This window comes from Poecile atricapillus, chromosome 1, assembly GCF_030490865.1.
Source record: "Poecile atricapillus isolate bPoeAtr1 chromosome 1, bPoeAtr1.hap1, whole genome shotgun sequence".
Taxonomy (NCBI): domain Eukaryota; kingdom Metazoa; phylum Chordata; class Aves; order Passeriformes; family Paridae; genus Poecile; species Poecile atricapillus.
The window spans coordinates 1826192-1842927 of NC_081249.1; the positions used below are offsets into that span (position 1 = coordinate 1826192).

Genomic DNA, 16736 nt, shown 5'->3' on the forward strand with positions numbered 1-16736 from the left:
ATCCATCCATCATCCATCCATCCATCCATCATCCATCCATCCATCCATCATCCATCCATCATCCATCCATCATCCATCCATCCATCCATCCATCCATCCATCCATCATCCATCCATCATCCATCATCCATCCATCATCCATCATCCATCCATCATCCATCCATCCATCATCCATCCATCATCCATCATCCATCCATCATCCATCCATCCATCCATCCATCCATCATCCATCCATCCATCCATCCATCCATCCATCAATCCATCATCCATCATCCATCATCCATCCATCCATCCATCCATCCATCATCCATCCATCCATCCATCCATCCATCATCCATCCATCCATCCATCCATCATCCATCCATCATCCATCCATCCATCCATCATCCATCATCCATCATCCATCCATCATCCATCCATCATCCATCCATCATCCATCATCCATCCATCATCCATCCATCCATCCATCCATCATCCATCCATCCATCCATCCATCCATCCATCCATCCATCCATCCATCATCCATCATCCATCCCTCCATCCCTGCCAGGCTCCGTATCTCCATGGAAGCCACCACCCAAGCCCAGATAAGAATGACTCTGACTCGGTGCCAGCTCTGTTGGGGGGGACAAAATAAAGATGGAATAATTATGGATAGGAGGAATTGAACCATTCCAGATAATTCAGGGACCTGAGTGAGTTGCTCAAGGTCACCAGAGAGAGGGACAGAACTGCATGCCTTGTTCCACCTGGAAAATCCTTTGGATCAGCAGGTGCTGGGATGGAGTTTATCCACAGGGAAGAAATAAATCCCACCTTGTAGAGGTTTCTGTGAGAGAAGCACAGCTGACGTTGAGTCTGGGAAAATTTGTGGGATACTCCAGGATGTTCCTTCTGAATGGAGGGGCAGGTGGGGCTGAGGCAGGTGCAGCTCCTGGAGATCCATGGAGGAGCTGAAACCCCCCTGCAGCCCCTGGAGGAGCCCATGCCAGAGCAGGGGATGCACAAAAGGTGCAATTCCATGGGAATTCCACCCTGGAGCAGCTCCTGGCAGGGATCTGAGGCCCTGTGGAGACAGGAGCAGGTCCTGCAGGACTGACTCCATGGAAAGGGACCCACACAGGAGCAGCTGGATCTGGAAAAACTGATCCTCTGGGAAGATCCCATGCTGGAGAAGTCCATGGGGGGCACCAGGGCACAGGGACAGTGACAGGGCCACTGAGGAGCACAAGGACACTGGGGACTCAGGGACATGGTGGGCACAGGGACACCATAGGGACACAGGGAAAGGGAACAGGGACACCCTGTGGTGTACAGGGACATCACAGGGATAACCAGTGGCACAGGGACACTGTGGGTACAGGGACACCACAGGGACACAGAGAAAGGGAACAGGGACACCACAGGGACACCACAGGGACATAGGGTACAGGGACACCACAGGGACACTGGGGACACCACAGGGACATAGGGTACAGGGACACCACAGGGACACTGGACACAGGGACACTGTGGATACAAGGACACCACAGGGACATTGTGGGTACAGGAACACCACAGGGACACTGGGGACACCACAGGGACACTGTGGGTACAGGAACACCACAGGGACACTGGGGACACCACAGGGACACTGGGGACACCACAGGGACACTGTGGGTACAAGAACACCACAGGGACACTGTGGGTACAGGAACACCACAGGGACACTGGGGACACCACAGGGACACTGGGCACAGGGACACTGTGGATACAGGGACACCACAGGGACACTGGGGACACGACAGGGACACTGGGGACACCACAAGGACACCACAAGGACAAGGGGACACAGGGACCCCGTGGGGACGCGGGGGCTGTGCTCCCTCAATGGGCCGGCAGGGGGCGCGAGGCTGGAAGGCGCCGCCCCGCGGAACTACAGCTCCCAGCGTGCCCCGCGGCAGGAGCGGCCTCTACCGCCGCTGGGGTGGGCGTGGCCCCCCCGCGCCTGCGCAGTGCGCGGTGACCCTTGGGGGCGGCCGGGAAAGATGGCGGCGGCAGCGGGGCTCGTCTTGAAGGTGAAATTGGGGGGCGGCGGGGCCTGGGCGGCTTTGGGGGGGAACGGTGCTGTCTCCAGCCCCGCGCGGGTCTCGGACCTTCCCCTTCCTCCCCATCCTCGAGCGCTGCGCAGACGCCGCCATTCTCCCCCTTATTCCCCGCCAGGTGCGGCAGCTGAGTACGACGGCAGCCAGACCGGTGTCCAAGCTGGTCAAGGTGAGGGGGCAGCGGCGTTGTCCAAGGGACGGGGTAGGGCGGTCTCAAAGCTGGTGAAGATACGGGGCAGGGGGTGTCCTGAAGGGGTCGGGAGGGGTCTCCGAGCCGATCGAGGTGCGAGATGGGGGGTCCCCAAGCCGGACAAGGCGAGGTGGTCGGGAGGGTGTCCAGGCTGGTCAGGGTGCCGGGGCGGGGCGCTGTGAGGGCCCGAGATGGTGGCGGTGAGGGGAGGGTGCAGGGCTGGCTCCCAGGGGGGGTGTCCAGGCTGGTCAGGGTGCCGGAGCAGGGCGCTGTGAGGGCCCGAGATGGTGGCGGTGAGGGGAGGGTGCAGGGCTGGCTCCCAGGGGGGGTGTCCAGGCTGGTCAAGGTGCCGGGGCAGGGCGCTGTGAGGGGCCGAGATGGTGGCGGTGAGGGGAGGGTGCAGGGCTGGCTCCCGGCTGGCCAGGGCGAGGGGCGGGGGTCTCTCCCCGGCTCCCCCGCTCAGTGCCTGCCCTCCCTCCCGCAGCCGCCCATCCAGGTGTACGGGCTGGAAGGGCGCTATGCCACCGCCCTCTACTCGGCAGCCAGCAAGCAGAAGAAGCTGGAGCAGGTGGAGAAGGAGCTGAGCAGGGTGTGGGTAAGGTGTTCCACAACCGGGGCTCCCGGGGGTGGGAGCACAGGGAGTTCCCTGCTGCTCCTCAGGAGGGAGGGGGCTGGGCTCCTGTGCCCTGTGAGGCTCCCAACCTGCTGGCACCTGTACTGCCTGCCTGTGGTCCTGGTGCTTAAATGGGATATTGCCAGGGAATTGTTCCCTGAGAGGGTGGGGAGGCCCTGGAACAGGGTGCCCAGAGAAGCTGTGGTTGCTCCACTCCTGGAAGTGTCCAAGGCCAGGCTGGATGGGGCTTGGAGCAGTCTGGGATAGTGGAAGGTGTTCCTGCCCATGGCACAGGGTGGGGCTAGGTCCATCCAATCCTTAAGGTCCCTTCCAACCCAAACCATTCCTTGATTCTCTACCTGGAGCTGTCATTTCACTTCCCATGAGCTCCAGAGCTTTGTTCTCATTCCAGGAATGCCCTTGCTGCCTACATTGGCTGCTCCAGGTGGGCCTTGTGATGCCAGGAAAACCCTTGGCCTTTGTCACATCCTTGTGTATTCCCTCAGAGCCTCCTGAAGGACCCCAAGCTGTCCAGCGTGGTGATGAACCCTCACACCAAGAGCTCAGTGAAACAAAAAGCCGTCAATGACGCCCTGGCAAGAGAGAAGATGTCCCCAATCACTGTCAACCTGATGAGTGAGTGACCTCTGGGCTTCAGGAGAACATCCCAGCCGTGCCATCCATGGGAATTGCTGCTGGGATCTGCCTCTGGTGGTGCTTTAATTTAACCCCTCGATGCTGGTGGCTGTTTTGCAGATCTGCTGGCTGAGAACGGCCGCCTGCGTTACACCCCGGGCATCGTCTCTGCCTTTGGGAAGATCATGAGCGCCTTCCGAGGGGAGGTGGTGTGCACGGTCACCACGGCTCAGGTGGGCTGGGAAGCTCTGGATCAGGGCAGCAGCAGGCAGTGGGAGAAAAGACAAACCTCTCCTGGTTAATGCTGTGCTCTGAGATTGAAGGACTTGCTGTGGGGACATGTCTCACCTCTGCCAAGCTGAAAAATTGCTGCAGAGAGGGGGTTGATATCCACCAGTTCCTGATCCAAAATGAAAACTTCATCCCATTGCAGCACAAGAGGTCATGGCTTTCCTGCCATGGGCTGACAAAAGTCAGGCTGGTCTGCACATAGAGCTGCCCCTGTTCTTCATTCAAACAGGAAAATGTTTCATGAAATTAGGAAGGCGCAAAGTAGTTGTTGTTCCTGTGCTGACCTTGTGTTATTCCTGTTCCAGGAAGTGTCTTCCAAGGGACCTGAGGAGAAAATTTGGTTTCTCATTATATCATTTGAGTATTTTTAAGTCCTTGATTTTCCTTCTCTTCTGTTCTTTTTTTTCAGCCCTTGGATGAGGCCAACCTCACTGAACTGAAGAGTGCTCTGAATGGGTTCCTAGCTAAAGGAGAGGTGTTGAAGCTGCAGACTAAGGTCTGGATTTTTGACTTACAAATAATTGTCACTAAGTTCTTGTTAAGGGTTTCTGTGTCTCTGATTTTCAGAAAAAGATTTTATTGAGTCCAGTTTCTTTGTTACATAGTTCTGGGCTTTCTTGTAGACAGGATGATGTTTTCATTTCTAAAACCTTCCCTTTGGATGATGATGGACAATGACCACAAAGTTATCTCAAAAAGGGCACTTTGAAAAGCTTTCTAATTTTTTTTGCTAGTGTAAAACTTGTACCCTATGGTAACAAACTTGTGCTGATTGACTTTCTGTTCAATGTTCCTTCCTTAGACTGATCCATCAATCCTTGGTGGCATGATTGTCAACATTGGGGAGAAGTACGTGGACATGTCAACAAGGTCCAAGATCCAGAAACTCACAAAAATCATGAGAGAAACTGTCTGAGAGAGCTGCCCTGCTCATTCCCAGGGAAACCATGGAAACAGTCACATGGAAACAATAAAATTCTTCCTTCCTGTGGAGATGGTGCTGAGTGTTTTGGTTGGGGAAGCACAGCCATGAAGGAGGAAGATGCTGAAGCTGCCCTGAGTTTATGTAGCTGTGGCTGAACATTAGTGGCACAACTTGAAGATGTGGCTAAGCCTGATTGCTGGGGAAGGACATGGAGAGAGCACTGAGGGAGCTGAAAAATGAGATCAGTGCTTGGGGGGGTCTGCCAGGCTCTCCAGAAATCTCTGGGGGTTGGTCTGTACTGCTCAGGCCAAGGGAGGGGATAGCAGGAAATGGCCCAAAGGCCATTCTAAACGGGAAGGTTTCAAATAGTGACTAGAAAAACATTCTCCAGAAGAGTGCTCAGGCCTTGGAATGAGCTGCCCAGGGAGGTGGTGGAGTCACTGTCTCTGGGAGTGCTCAGGAGAAGTTTGGATGTGGATCTTGGGACATGGTTTGAGGTGATGATGGTGGCACTGGATGATCGTGAAGGTCTCTTATAAATGAATTCATGATGCACGTGAGTATTTGGGATGTACATTGACCCATTTCTTGTGTCCCCAGGGACAGCCCAGTGTCTCCTCCCTCCCTTGCCCAATATCCAAGAGCAGAGAGTCCCTAGGCCAGCGTTCCTCTCTGTGGGAGCAGCAGGTGAAGGTTTGAGCACTTCTGCAGCCCTGAGAGAGGGGAAGGCAGCAATTCTCCTCTTTCTTTCATTCTTTTCCACAGCAAAGGAGACTCCTGCAATGGGCAAAGGAATTGTTCTTGGTGGAGCTGCCCTGCGAGGCTCCAGCCCACAGGAGAGGCCTGGGGGACATCAGGTGTGGTCCCAGCTGCAGGTTGGCACTTGAAAGCAGTGCCAGGAGTGGGAAAGTTGGAGAGAAAACAGATTATCCAGAGCCACCCTTGATCTGTCTCCTCTCCCTCAGCGCACTTGGAGGAGGTTCTGGATAAATGATGCACGGCAAGGCGATGAAATCAGGAGTAACTCTGATTTTACTCCTGGCGTGCTGCCGTGCAGCCTCGGGAACCAGAGGTGCTCTTGTGCTCGTCTGAAGCGTGCGAGTCCTGCGGGAGTTCCACAGCGATCCTGAAGCCTTGGACCCAGCTGTTGATTTTTAATTGATGCTGCTCAGTTTGGCTTCAAGGTTTCCAAAATCAAGTGGAAAACAAGGAACAAATTCAAAGTCTGCACTTGAAGACAGTGGACGTTACATTGAATTTCACAGGAGATGGAGAGCGAGAAGGTGAACCCCAACTCCCAGACAGCCCAAGGCCACCTGCTGAGCCTGCAGAGGGACGAAGAGGGAAGGAGAGGCCAGTGGATGGAGAAGGCCAGGATCTTCGCTGTGCCAAGAGAGCCGTCTCCGTCACACGTGTCCTCATCCTCATCCTCTTCAGGGATGCCCCTCAAACTGCCACTGGTGGAGCTCAGGCAACCAAAGGTGGGACCCAAAAAAGGAATACTCAAGGTCTCACAGTTGGAGCTCAGGCAGCCGCAGGCAGCACCGCAGGGCAGCTGGAGCTGGGCCCTGTCCCTCTGTGGGGACAGGCTGCCACCACTGCCACCACTGTCACCGCTGCCAGCACTGCCACCAGTGCCACTGCAACAGCAGCTGCCACCACTGCCACGGCTGCCACCTCTCCAACCGCTGACCACACTGCTGTGCCTGGTGAGTCCCAGGGACACTCGCAGCCAGGGCACAGAGCTGGGGAGCGCAGGAGAGAAGGGGCCCCAGCCCTGCAGCCCCTGTCCTGGGCAGCCACACACCCCCGTGCCCAGGGTGCTCTTGCCCCCGCTCAGGGTGGCCCAGGAGGGCACAGCCCGTGTGTCCCCGAGCTGGCAGCTGCAGCCTGTGCCACCCATCCCCTTGGGAGCTCGAACTGTGGAGCACAGCCTCACGGGCACAGCTCCCGAAAAATGGGATAACAACGAGCTGTCCCGAGGGGGAAATGTCAGTGACCTGGAGCTGTCCCCAGTAACTGAGGACATCGAACTCTCTCCAGTGGACAGCACAAGTGACCTGGAGCTGTCCCCAGTGGAAGATGACAGTGAGCTCTTTCCAGTGGACAGCACAAGTGATGAGGAGCTGTCCACAGTAGAAGAGATCACTGAGCTCTCTCCGGGGAACAGCAAAAGTGAGCCAGGGGTGTCCTCAGTGGAAGAGGCCATCGAGGTGATTCCAGGGGACAGCACGAATGACCAGGAGCTGTCCCCAGTTGGAAAGGACATTGAGGACCTTTCAGGTGACAGCAGGAGTGACCTGGAGCTGTCCCAAATGTCAGAGGACATTGGTGTCTTTTGAAGGGACAGCATGAGTGGTCAGGAGCTGTCCCCAGTTGTAGAAAGCACTGAGGTGATTTCAGGGGACAGCCCAAGTGATGAGGAGCTGTCCCCAGTGCCAGAGGACATTGAGGGCAGTGCAGGGGACAGCGAGAGTGACAAGGAGCTGTTCCCGGGTGAAGAAAAGTTTCAAAAGGAGCTGTGACAAACAGAGAGTGACAAGGAGCTGTCCCAAACAGAGAGTGACAAGGAGCTGTCCCAAGGGCATAGCAATGAGGATGAGAAGTTTTCTCCAGATGATGTCAAAGATTATTCCCAGCTGTGCTCTGGGGAAGACTGTGGCGTCCAGGGCATGTCCCAGTGGGAAGAAGATGAGGATGAAGAGCTCTCCCATTGGGAAGAAGATGATGATGAAGAGATGCCAAGGATGGCCCTGCTTGGTGGAATGGAGAGAGGTCCAAGCTCATCACGTGAACTGCCAGGAATGGAGGAAATGTCGTGTCATCAGAAGGTGCTGGAATGGCTGGACGCCAACTTCCCCAATGATTATGGAGTTGAGGAGGAGGAGGAGGAAGAGTACGAATATGATGGATATGAATTTCTGTCCTCCCAAGTGTGGAATCAGTGGAAGGAGCAGGCGGAGGCCCGGTTGGAAGAGGTGTTGTACTCCATGTCATTCCTCGGTGTCACAGTCGGTGACCTTGTGCTTTCTAAAAGGAAGCGCTGCAGAGACCAAAAGATGTCCCGAGGGGAAGATGGCAGCCAGGCCAAGGTGTGGAATAAGCGCGTGGGCCTGGTGGATGATGAGGACCCCCTGGAGGGACCCAGCTCCAACTTGCACTGAATCCCTGATCCCTGAGGCTGGAAAAGCCCTCCCAGCCCATGGAGTCCCAGCTGTGCCCAATGCCCACCTTGTCCCCAGCGCAGAGCCCTGAGTGCCACGTCCAGCCCTTCCTTGGGCACCTCCAGGGATGGGCACTGCAAAGCTCCCTGGGCAGCCCCTGCCAAGGCCTGAGCTCCCTTTCCATGGGCAAATTCCTGCTGCTGTCCACCCTGAGCCTCCCCTGGCCCAGCCTGAGCCCGTTTCCCCTTGTCCTGTTGCTGTTCTCTGGGAGCAGGACCCCACCCGCACCTGCCAGCCCCTCCTGCCAGGGGGTACAGAAGGATTCTTCCTTTCTTAGGCCCTCTCCTCCTCCTCCTCCTCCTCCTCCTGTCTGCTTTCCAAAACCAAATAAGAACCACTGCAGGGTGACAAATGCCACATGAGAGTATTTGGACTGGATGTTGACGCATTTCTTGTGTCCCCAGGGACAACCCAGTGTCTCCTCCCTCCCTTGCCCAATATCCAAGAGCAGAGAGTCCCTAGGCCAGCGTTCCTCTCTGTGGGAGCAGCAGGTGAAGGTTTGGGCACTTCTGCAGCCCTGAGAGAGGGGAAGGCAGCAATTCTCCTTTCTTTCTTTCATTCTTTTCCACACCAAAGGAGACTCCTGCAATAGGCAAAGGAATTGTTCTTGGTGGAGCTGCCCTGTGAAGCTCCAGCCCACAGGAGAGGCCTTGGGGACACCAGGTGTGGTCCCAGCTGCAGGTTGGCACTTGAAAGCAGTGCCAGGAGTGGGAAAGTTGGAGAGAAAACAGATTATCCAGAGCCACACTTGATCTGTCTCCTCTCCCTCAGCGCACTGGGAGGAGGTTCTGGATAAATGATGCACGGCAAGGCGATGAAATCAGGAGTAACTCTGATTTTACTCCTGGCGTGCTGCCGTGCAGCCTCGGGAACCAGAGGTGCTCTTGTGCTCGTCTGAAGCGTGCGAGTCCTGCGGGAGTTCCACAGCGATCCTGAAGCCTTGGACCCAGCTGTTGATTTTTAATTGATGCTGCTCAGTTTGGCTTCAAGGTTTCCAAAATAAAGTGGAAAACAAGGAACAGATTTAAAAGTTCAAAATGTGAAGAACATCAAGTGAAAACACTTTGTGAGTATTTTCTAAGGGAGTTTTATTAAGTCTTTTGTCAGTTGAGAAGTTGCTCCTAACTATGTCTTTATGACTTTTGTGTCATGTGCATCTCTAATTATAACTTTCTGGCATTGTTATGCCTTTTAAGACCAGTGTAGAAGAGATTAGTGCAATCAGTAGTGGTTTTCTGTCCCAAGTAAAGGAAAAAACTCGTTTATCCCAAGCAGAGTAAAGCCTGTGGGTTTCGTGTCCCATGTCACCCAACGGGGCCGTGTGGCGATGCTGGCGCAGCCGAGCGCAGCCCTTGGGGCCGCTGTCCGAATGCATTTGGAAGGGCACGGACACACTTGGAGCTCCGTGTGTCTTTGTGCTCCGTGCTTTTGTTGCCCGTGCGGGCGGAGCGGGGCCGGCGGGAGCCGCGCTCCCCTCAGAGCCCCTGAGGGCGGCAGCAATGGCGGCGCCGCTCCCTCAGCGGCCGGCCCCGGCCCCGGCGGGCGGGGAGCCCTCGGCAGCGCCCTGCTGGCAGCAGGGAGCGAGCCCCGGGCCCGGGCTCTGGCCCCGTGGCGCCGCACGGCCGAGGGGAGAGCTGCGAGAGTCGGGGCCGCGGCCATTGCCCCGAGCCGGGTGGCCCCGGCCTCGCGTGGTGCCCCTGGGCCGCTGAGCTCCCCGGGCCCGGCCAAGGCGCCGCGGCTGCGCTCGGTGCCCCTGCGTGTCACTGCTGAAGGAAGGCAGCGACGAGCCCCGCTGGCCGGGCACAGCCCTGAGGGCCAGCCCTGCTCCCCGGCCTCCCGCGGCACCTGCAGCCGCTGCCCACGGCTCCCCGGCACGTCGCTGCAAAGGCCAATTGCTCGTGGCCGGCCCAGCGCAGGCTGCAAAGGCCGGGCTCTGCAGTGCGGGGCTGGGGCTGGCACACGTGTGCCAGCGTGGCCAAAGCCTCTCAGGGCTCTGGGCACAGCAGGGGCCACAAGGCCACCAGGGGGTCCGGGGGCTGCTCCGGGCCGCTTCCTGCCCGCTGCGCTGGTCTTGGGCTGCCGGGGGTGGCCCTTGGTGACACGGGCGCGTGGGGTCAGGGCCCTCTGTGACGCGGGACACGGTGGTGGCCAGAGAGCCTTGTGACATCAGGGAGCCCCAGCCTGGCTGAGGGGATCCAAGGGGCGCAGAGCCCTGGGGTGCCCAGTCCCAGGAGAGCCGCTGCCTGAGGAGGAAGCAGCTCCCTGCGTTCGTCTGTGCTAAGCACCAGTAGCATCAGACAACAGAGACAAGGACAAAGCCAACTCCAAGTCCTGGTCCCCCAGACCTTTGCCCAGCTGGCTGGAAGTCCCCGGTGGGCAGTGGTCGGGGGCAGTGGGCAGGTCAGCCCTGCCACTGACAGAGACTTAGGAGAGGCCCTTCATCAAAATGGACCGAGAGCTTCCCCAGAGGGAAGATTTCAGTGATGAGGAGCTTTCCCAGTTGGAAGATGTGACAGTCCAAGAGACTTCCCAGTGGGGAGCCAGGAGAAGCCAAGACCACAACCAAGGCCCTGTACATGTGAGAGTTGGGGACGTTCCCCAGGCTCCCAGTGAGCAGCAGGAGTGGGCAGAGTCCATGTCCGATTCAGAGCTGTCAGGTTCAGTGGTGGCACAGCAAGACAGCCAGGAATCCTTGGACTGGATGAGTGATCTGGGGTCCTGGAGTGACCCAGAGCTGACCCAAGGGGAAGGTTTGGGAGAACAAGAGCTGTCCCAGTGGGAGGACAACATGAGCTCCAGTACTAGGGAGAAGCCTGTGCGCCCAGTGAAGGAGGAGGACACCCAGCCTTGTCCCCCAGAGGGGCCCAGCTCTGCCAGCCCCAAGGGCACAGTGGTGGCAGCAGAGGCAGCACCTGCTCCTGCCCCGGGCAGTGCCATGGAGGCTGAGCCGGCAGCTGCTACCCCGGCCGGAGCTGCTGAGGAGGCAGCAGCGGGGTCAGTGCTGACACTGCGGGACAGGATGGACGACGCTGATGAGGAAATGAAACTTTGGCAGTTCTTGGATGACCTGGAGCCTTTCCTGGAGCGAGACCCAGAGCTGTCCCAGGAACTGTCTGACACGGAAGAGCGCATGGAGGAAGATGTGTTCCACTGGAAAGTGATGAATTACCCTGAACTCTCCAAGTGGGAAAAATACTCAGAGCAAGAACTGTCCCAGGGAGGAGACAGCAGCTCCCAAGTCCCCTCAGACTGGGAAGAATACATCGAGCAAGGGCTGTTCCACGGAGATGTCATCAGCTGTGCTGAAGTTTCCGACTGGGAAGAAGCTGGCATTGGCCAAGCTGTGTTAGGAGGGAACGGCAGCAGAGCCTCAGGACGCTCCAGTTGGGAAGATGACAGTGACAAGGAGCTTGTCCAGGGGAACTGTGATGACGAGACCGAGCACAGCATCAAGACCAAGCCCTTGTGTCCCGAGGATGATGAGTGGGACGAGGTGAGTGTCCTGGAGCTGCCCCTGGAAGAGGATAAGGACCAGAAATGGAGAGTTTTTGCGGCAGACGGGCTCCCGGTCCCTGTTCCTCGCGAGGCCTGGGTTGAGTGCCCGGCACAGGAGCCGTGCAGCCCAGGGCTGGTGCCTGCCCCGCACGGCCCCGCCAGCCCCTGGCCCCGGCTGGGAGCCCAGGCCCTCCACGGGCAGCCGGCTGCCCCCAGGAGACGTCCCTCCCGCTTCAGGCGGGCACTGCGGGCGCTGCGGGCTCTGTTCCGCTGCTCCTGCCTGAGGCCACAGCCGGAGGAGTAAAGCAGAGGAGGAAGATGATGAATCAAAGATAATGAAGAAGATGAAGTAAATGAAGAAGATGAAGAAGACAACTGTCACATTTTTGAGACACACTTAATAGAGGACACTCCATAATGAACAGTATCTCCTAAAGGGATCCCACACCCTCCTGGACCAGACTCTCAGCAGAAACCACGACAACGACACAGGAGACAACAACAAAGACAAGCAAACAAAGAAGATGAAGACGACAGAGCAGATGAAGAAGGCAAAGACTGTGAAGAAGAGGAAGATGAAGACAAAGACAAAGAAAACAAAGGCGACAAAGATGACGTAGCAGATGAAGAAGACGAAGACAAAGAAGATGATGACAGACTATGATAAAGAGGACAAAGACTAATTAGACACAGAAGATGGAGAAGACTTATTTAAGAATACATAGAAGAAGAATAGTATTAAGAATTAAAAAATACTTAGAAGAAGAAGAGTAATAGGAATAAGAATTTAAACATATATATAAGAAGAAGAAGAAGAATAGGAATTAGAATTTAAATATATATATAAGAAGAAGAAGAGTAATAAGAATAAGAATTTAAGAATACATAGGAGAAGAAGAAGAGTAATAGGAATAGGAATAAGAATTTAAAAATACATAGAAGAAACAAAGAAGAAAAGTAGTAAGAAAAATAGGAGTAGTAAGAAGAATAAGAATAGGAATTTAAGAGTACAAAACTAAAGGGAAAATTTAATCAATAAATATAAGTAGCAAATAATTAATTTTTGTTACGTATTGTATATTTACATCACAGCCCATGCTATAAAAACACAAATATAGAACATTTTGTATTTCTGATACATCGTGTCCCGCTCTGCCGCTGCCCATGGCCGGGGAGCCGGGCTGGGTTAGGAAGGCAGCGCGAGTTTGGCGCGGCTGAACTGAACCTCCACCAGAAGGACCTTGCAGCTGCCCCTGGGGCTAAAGCCGTGCACCCTCTACTCCCCTGTCCCTGCCCAGGGCCTGCTCAGCAGAAAGTGGAGTCACTTCTGGAGTCCCTACAGCTCCTACACTGACAGAGCTCCTGGGCTCTTGTAGTTGCAGCTGATTTTGTCCTGCTCGGTGTCTCCTCCTCTCTGACGGGTGTTTCCTCTTTCTCTCTCTCTCCCTACCTGTTGCTTCTTGTGCAATCCAATCCGTGCTGTTTCATAAAATCCCTCTGTTGGTGTCCTGCGGTCTCACTTGCCCCTCAGTTGGGGCAGAGGCATCTCTCCCTCCTGGCACGGTGACACCAGGGCAGGGACACCTCCCACTGTCCCGGGTGGCTCCAGCCCCATCCGCATTTTCCCTTGTTGTAGGTGCCTTTCCCAGAAGGCCAGGATTGCACTCCAGGGATGGGGACTCCTCCTCAGCTCCTGCAGCAGCTCTGTGTGTGACAGGAGGGCCGGGTCCTGCTCTGCCCTTTGGCTCCGGGGCCGTGTCCCGGCACCGCTGCAGGGCCCTGAGCTCTGGGCACACGCAGTGGTGGCCGCTGGTGGCCCCGCTGGTGGCCGTGTCCCTGCTCCTGTAGAGCCACCTGTCTCGTTAAGGACTTTTGGATTAGGTTCTTTTTCCCTTTGAACTGAAGATTGATGAGAGGGAGGCGGTTTTCTCTTGTTTGGTCTCAGTTGTTTATTTTTTCCTTATCAGCATTACAAGGTACAAGGAGCTCTGTGCACTATGATAGAAAAGGGTAAAATGGCCAACAAAGATCTTCTTCAAGGTCTTTTATATGTCCATTTACCCAATTAACAGATGCCAACTCAATTATTTTTCTTAATGACCCAATGACCCAACACCTGTGTGCTGCACTGCGACATTTTCTACCCAATCACCTACTACTGCCCAAAAACCCCTAGGAGAAGAACATGAAGAAGAAAGAAGAAGGACAAGAGACAACACCCTGAATCCTCCATCCTGTCTCCTGTTCTCTAAACTACTTTTTCACCCAGTGATTTAAGAAACTTTCTAATCTACACACTTTTCCTATCTAACATTTGTTTTCATGTATCACCATGAAAACATGCTCATGAATTTCATGTTATATGAAATTCAGTGTTTCTTTGAATCCTAGAATTAAGTATTAGAAACAAGGGCACACACTCTGTATCTCAGACTCCAACAGGCACCGAGAGTGCTGCCAGCAGCTTGGGGACACCTGGCCTTGGTGGCCCTCCTGTGCCACCCTGAGGGGGACAATGCCACCCTCGCAGATTCATCCCAGGACAGAACACCGGTCTCGGGAGCAGAAGTCTCGTGTTGGCATAAAATGTTTGTTGGGTTTCTCAGAACATTTAGTTATTAATTGTGATTTTTGTTGTTCAGGGAAACAGGCCAGCTAATCCGCTCTTCATTTAGGAATGCTCATCAGGAATAAATATCGCTGTGTCTCTCCCTTCTTTTCTTAACAGATACAAGCCAGCCTCTGTGCTTGAGACTGTAGAATGGGTTATGGGATATGTTCTAGACCAAAGTTTGATTTTAACATTCTTGTGACAATTATTTCTATTTAATACCAGTTTTCTTGTTGCTCTGAGGGGCCACCAGTCTGCATGTAGGGTGATAACCCTTTGAAAGAGCAGCCTGAGAATAAATCATAAACCCAAACCTCTTCCAGCCCCACTGAGAGAGAGGGAAATATCAGGGAGGTGAGTGGCCTCAAACCAGGTTTGGGGGAATTCTCCACCAGCTGGGTTGTTCAGCCTGGAGGAGGCTCAGGGGGGGCCACACCTCGAGTGCTGTGTCCAGTCCTGGCCCCTCAGGTCGGGAAGGACGCTGAGACACCTGAGCGCGTCCAGAGGAGGCAACGAGGCTGGTGAGGGGCTGGGAACACAAACCCTACGAGGAACCACTGAGGGAGCTGGGGTTGTTTAGCCTGGAGAAAAGGAGACTCAGAGGTGACCTTATCACTCTCTACAACTCCTTGAGAGGTGGCTGGAGCCAGGTGGGGTCGGTCTCTTTCTCCAGGCAACAACCGACAGAACCAGAGGACACAGCCTTAAGCTGCACTGAGGGAAATACAGGTTGGATATTAGGAAAAGGTTTTTTACAGAAAGGGTGATAAATGATTGGAATGGTTTGCCCAGGGAGGTGGTGGAGTCACCATCCCTGGATGTGTTTAGAAAAAGCCTGGATGTGGTACTCGGTGCCATGGTCGAGTTGAGGTGTTAGGGCTGGGTTGGACTCAATGATATTAAAGGTCTCTTCCAAGCTGGTGATTGTGTGACTGTGTGATTCTGTGAATGTTCCTTTCATTCTTTTCCACAGCAAAGGAGACTCCTGCAATGGGCAAAGGAATTGTTCTTGGTGGAGCTGCCCTGCGAGGCTCCAGCCCACAGGAGAGGCCTGGGGGACATCAGGTGTGGTCCCAGCTGCAGGTTGGCACTTGAAAGCAGTGCCAGGAGTGGGAAAGTTGGAGAGAAAACAGATTATCCAGAGCCACACTTGATCTGTCTCCTCTCCCTCAGCGCACTTGGAGGTGGTTCTGGATAAATGATGCACGGCAAGGCGATGAAATCAGGAGTAACTCTGATTTTACTCCTGGCGTGCTGCCGTGCAGCCTCGGGAACCAGAGGTGCTCTTGTGCTCGTCTGAAGCGTGCGAGTCCTGCGGGAGTTCCACAGCGATCCTGAAGCCTTGGACCCAGCTGTTGATTTTTAATTGATGCTGCTCAGTTTTGCTTCAAGGTTTCCAAAATAAAATGGAAAACGAGAAACAAATTCAAAGTCTGCACTTGAAGACAGTGGACGTTACATTGAATTTCACAGGAGATGGAGAGCGAGAAGGTGAACCCCAACTCCCAGACAGCCCAAGGCCACCTGCTGAGCCTGCAGGGGGACGAAGCAGGAAGGAGAGGCCAGTGGACGGAGAAGGCCAGGATCTTCACTGTGCCAAGAGAGCCGTCTTCGTCGCATGTGTCCTCATCCTCCTGCACTTCACTGATGCCCCTCAAGCTCCCACCGGTGGAGCTCAGGCAGCCAAAGGTGGGAACCAAAAAAGGAATACTCAAGGTCTCAAGAATGGAGCTCAGGCAGCCGCAGGCAGCACCGCAGGGCAGCTGGAGCTGGGCCCTGTCCCTCTGTGGGAACAGGCTGCCACCACTGCCACCGCAACAACAGCTGCCACCGCTGCCGCAGCTGCCACCTCTCCGACTGCTGACCGCAGTGCCCTGCTGTCCTGGAGTGACTTTATGATACTGGTGTCCCCAGTTGTCTGGTTTATGTTATATATTAAATTCTGCACCTTTAAGACTGGCTCTGAGAGCGAAGGGGAGGAAGAAGAAGCTGCAGTTTGTGTTAAAGAAAACATCACTCCCACACATCTCGCTCCTGGACTGTGGTGTCTGCAGCATGGACAGACAGCGGGACAGAGCTTCTCTCTGGCTTTTAGTTAGTTTTAGCTAGCTGAGGCAGAGGAGTTCCCTGGACCTTTGTTTTTTCCCTTTTTCTTGGATCTGTGCAAACCTGCTCCGGACTGAACACCCAGCCAAACCCCGGGAGCTCAGGCCTGTGGCCCACCGGGGCCTGGGCCTCGGCACTTTCCAGCGCCGGAGGGACTGATAAGAACCTGAGCGAGCCGAGCTACACCACATGAAAAGGACTTTTCTTCCTAGACTTGCCATCCCATCGAACAGCGAGAGGTATTATTATTTAATATTATTCAATTTCTGTTAAATAAACAGCTTTTTCCACTTCTCTCCAAGAATTATTTTTTTTCCTATCCCGGACCAGTTAGTGGGGAGGGGGAATTTCCCTGGGGAAACCCCCATTTGAAGTTTTCCTCCCTAATTTGCCCTAAACTAGGACAAATACAGTTTTTGGCACCCAATGTGGGGCCAGGGAAAGTAAAAAAACCTGTACTGATTGTTAGTTGTATTTTTAGTTGTATTTATTCTGTATTGGGATAAAGCAGTCAGTAGCCATGTTGTTTAGATGCATAATATCTCTTGAAGTAAAGGCCTTC

At 54.7% G+C, this 16736-nt stretch overlaps 2 protein-coding genes across 2 annotated transcripts; both read left to right on the plus strand.

The window, feature by feature from the left end:
- The first annotated feature begins 1949 nt into the window (after positions 1-1949).
- On the plus strand, positions 1950-4806 carry ATP5PO (ATP synthase peripheral stalk subunit OSCP). Its single transcript, XM_058829169.1, has 7 exons — positions 1950-2056; positions 2202-2252; positions 2758-2868; positions 3393-3522; positions 3643-3755; positions 4223-4309; positions 4616-4806. Exons 1-7 carry the CDS (start codon positions 2027-2029, stop codon positions 4727-4729), a joined length of 636 nt encoding a protein of 211 aa, XP_058685152.1. The 5' UTR covers positions 1950-2026; the 3' UTR covers positions 4730-4806.
- A 2604-nt stretch (positions 4807-7410) lies between these two features.
- On the plus strand, positions 7411-15266 carry LOC131590721 (uncharacterized). Its single transcript, XM_058860995.1, has 2 exons — positions 7411-7830; positions 15042-15266. Exons 1-2 carry the CDS (start codon positions 7411-7413, stop codon positions 15264-15266), a joined length of 645 nt encoding a protein of 214 aa, XP_058716978.1.
- Positions 15267-16736: the final 1470 nt, after the last annotated feature.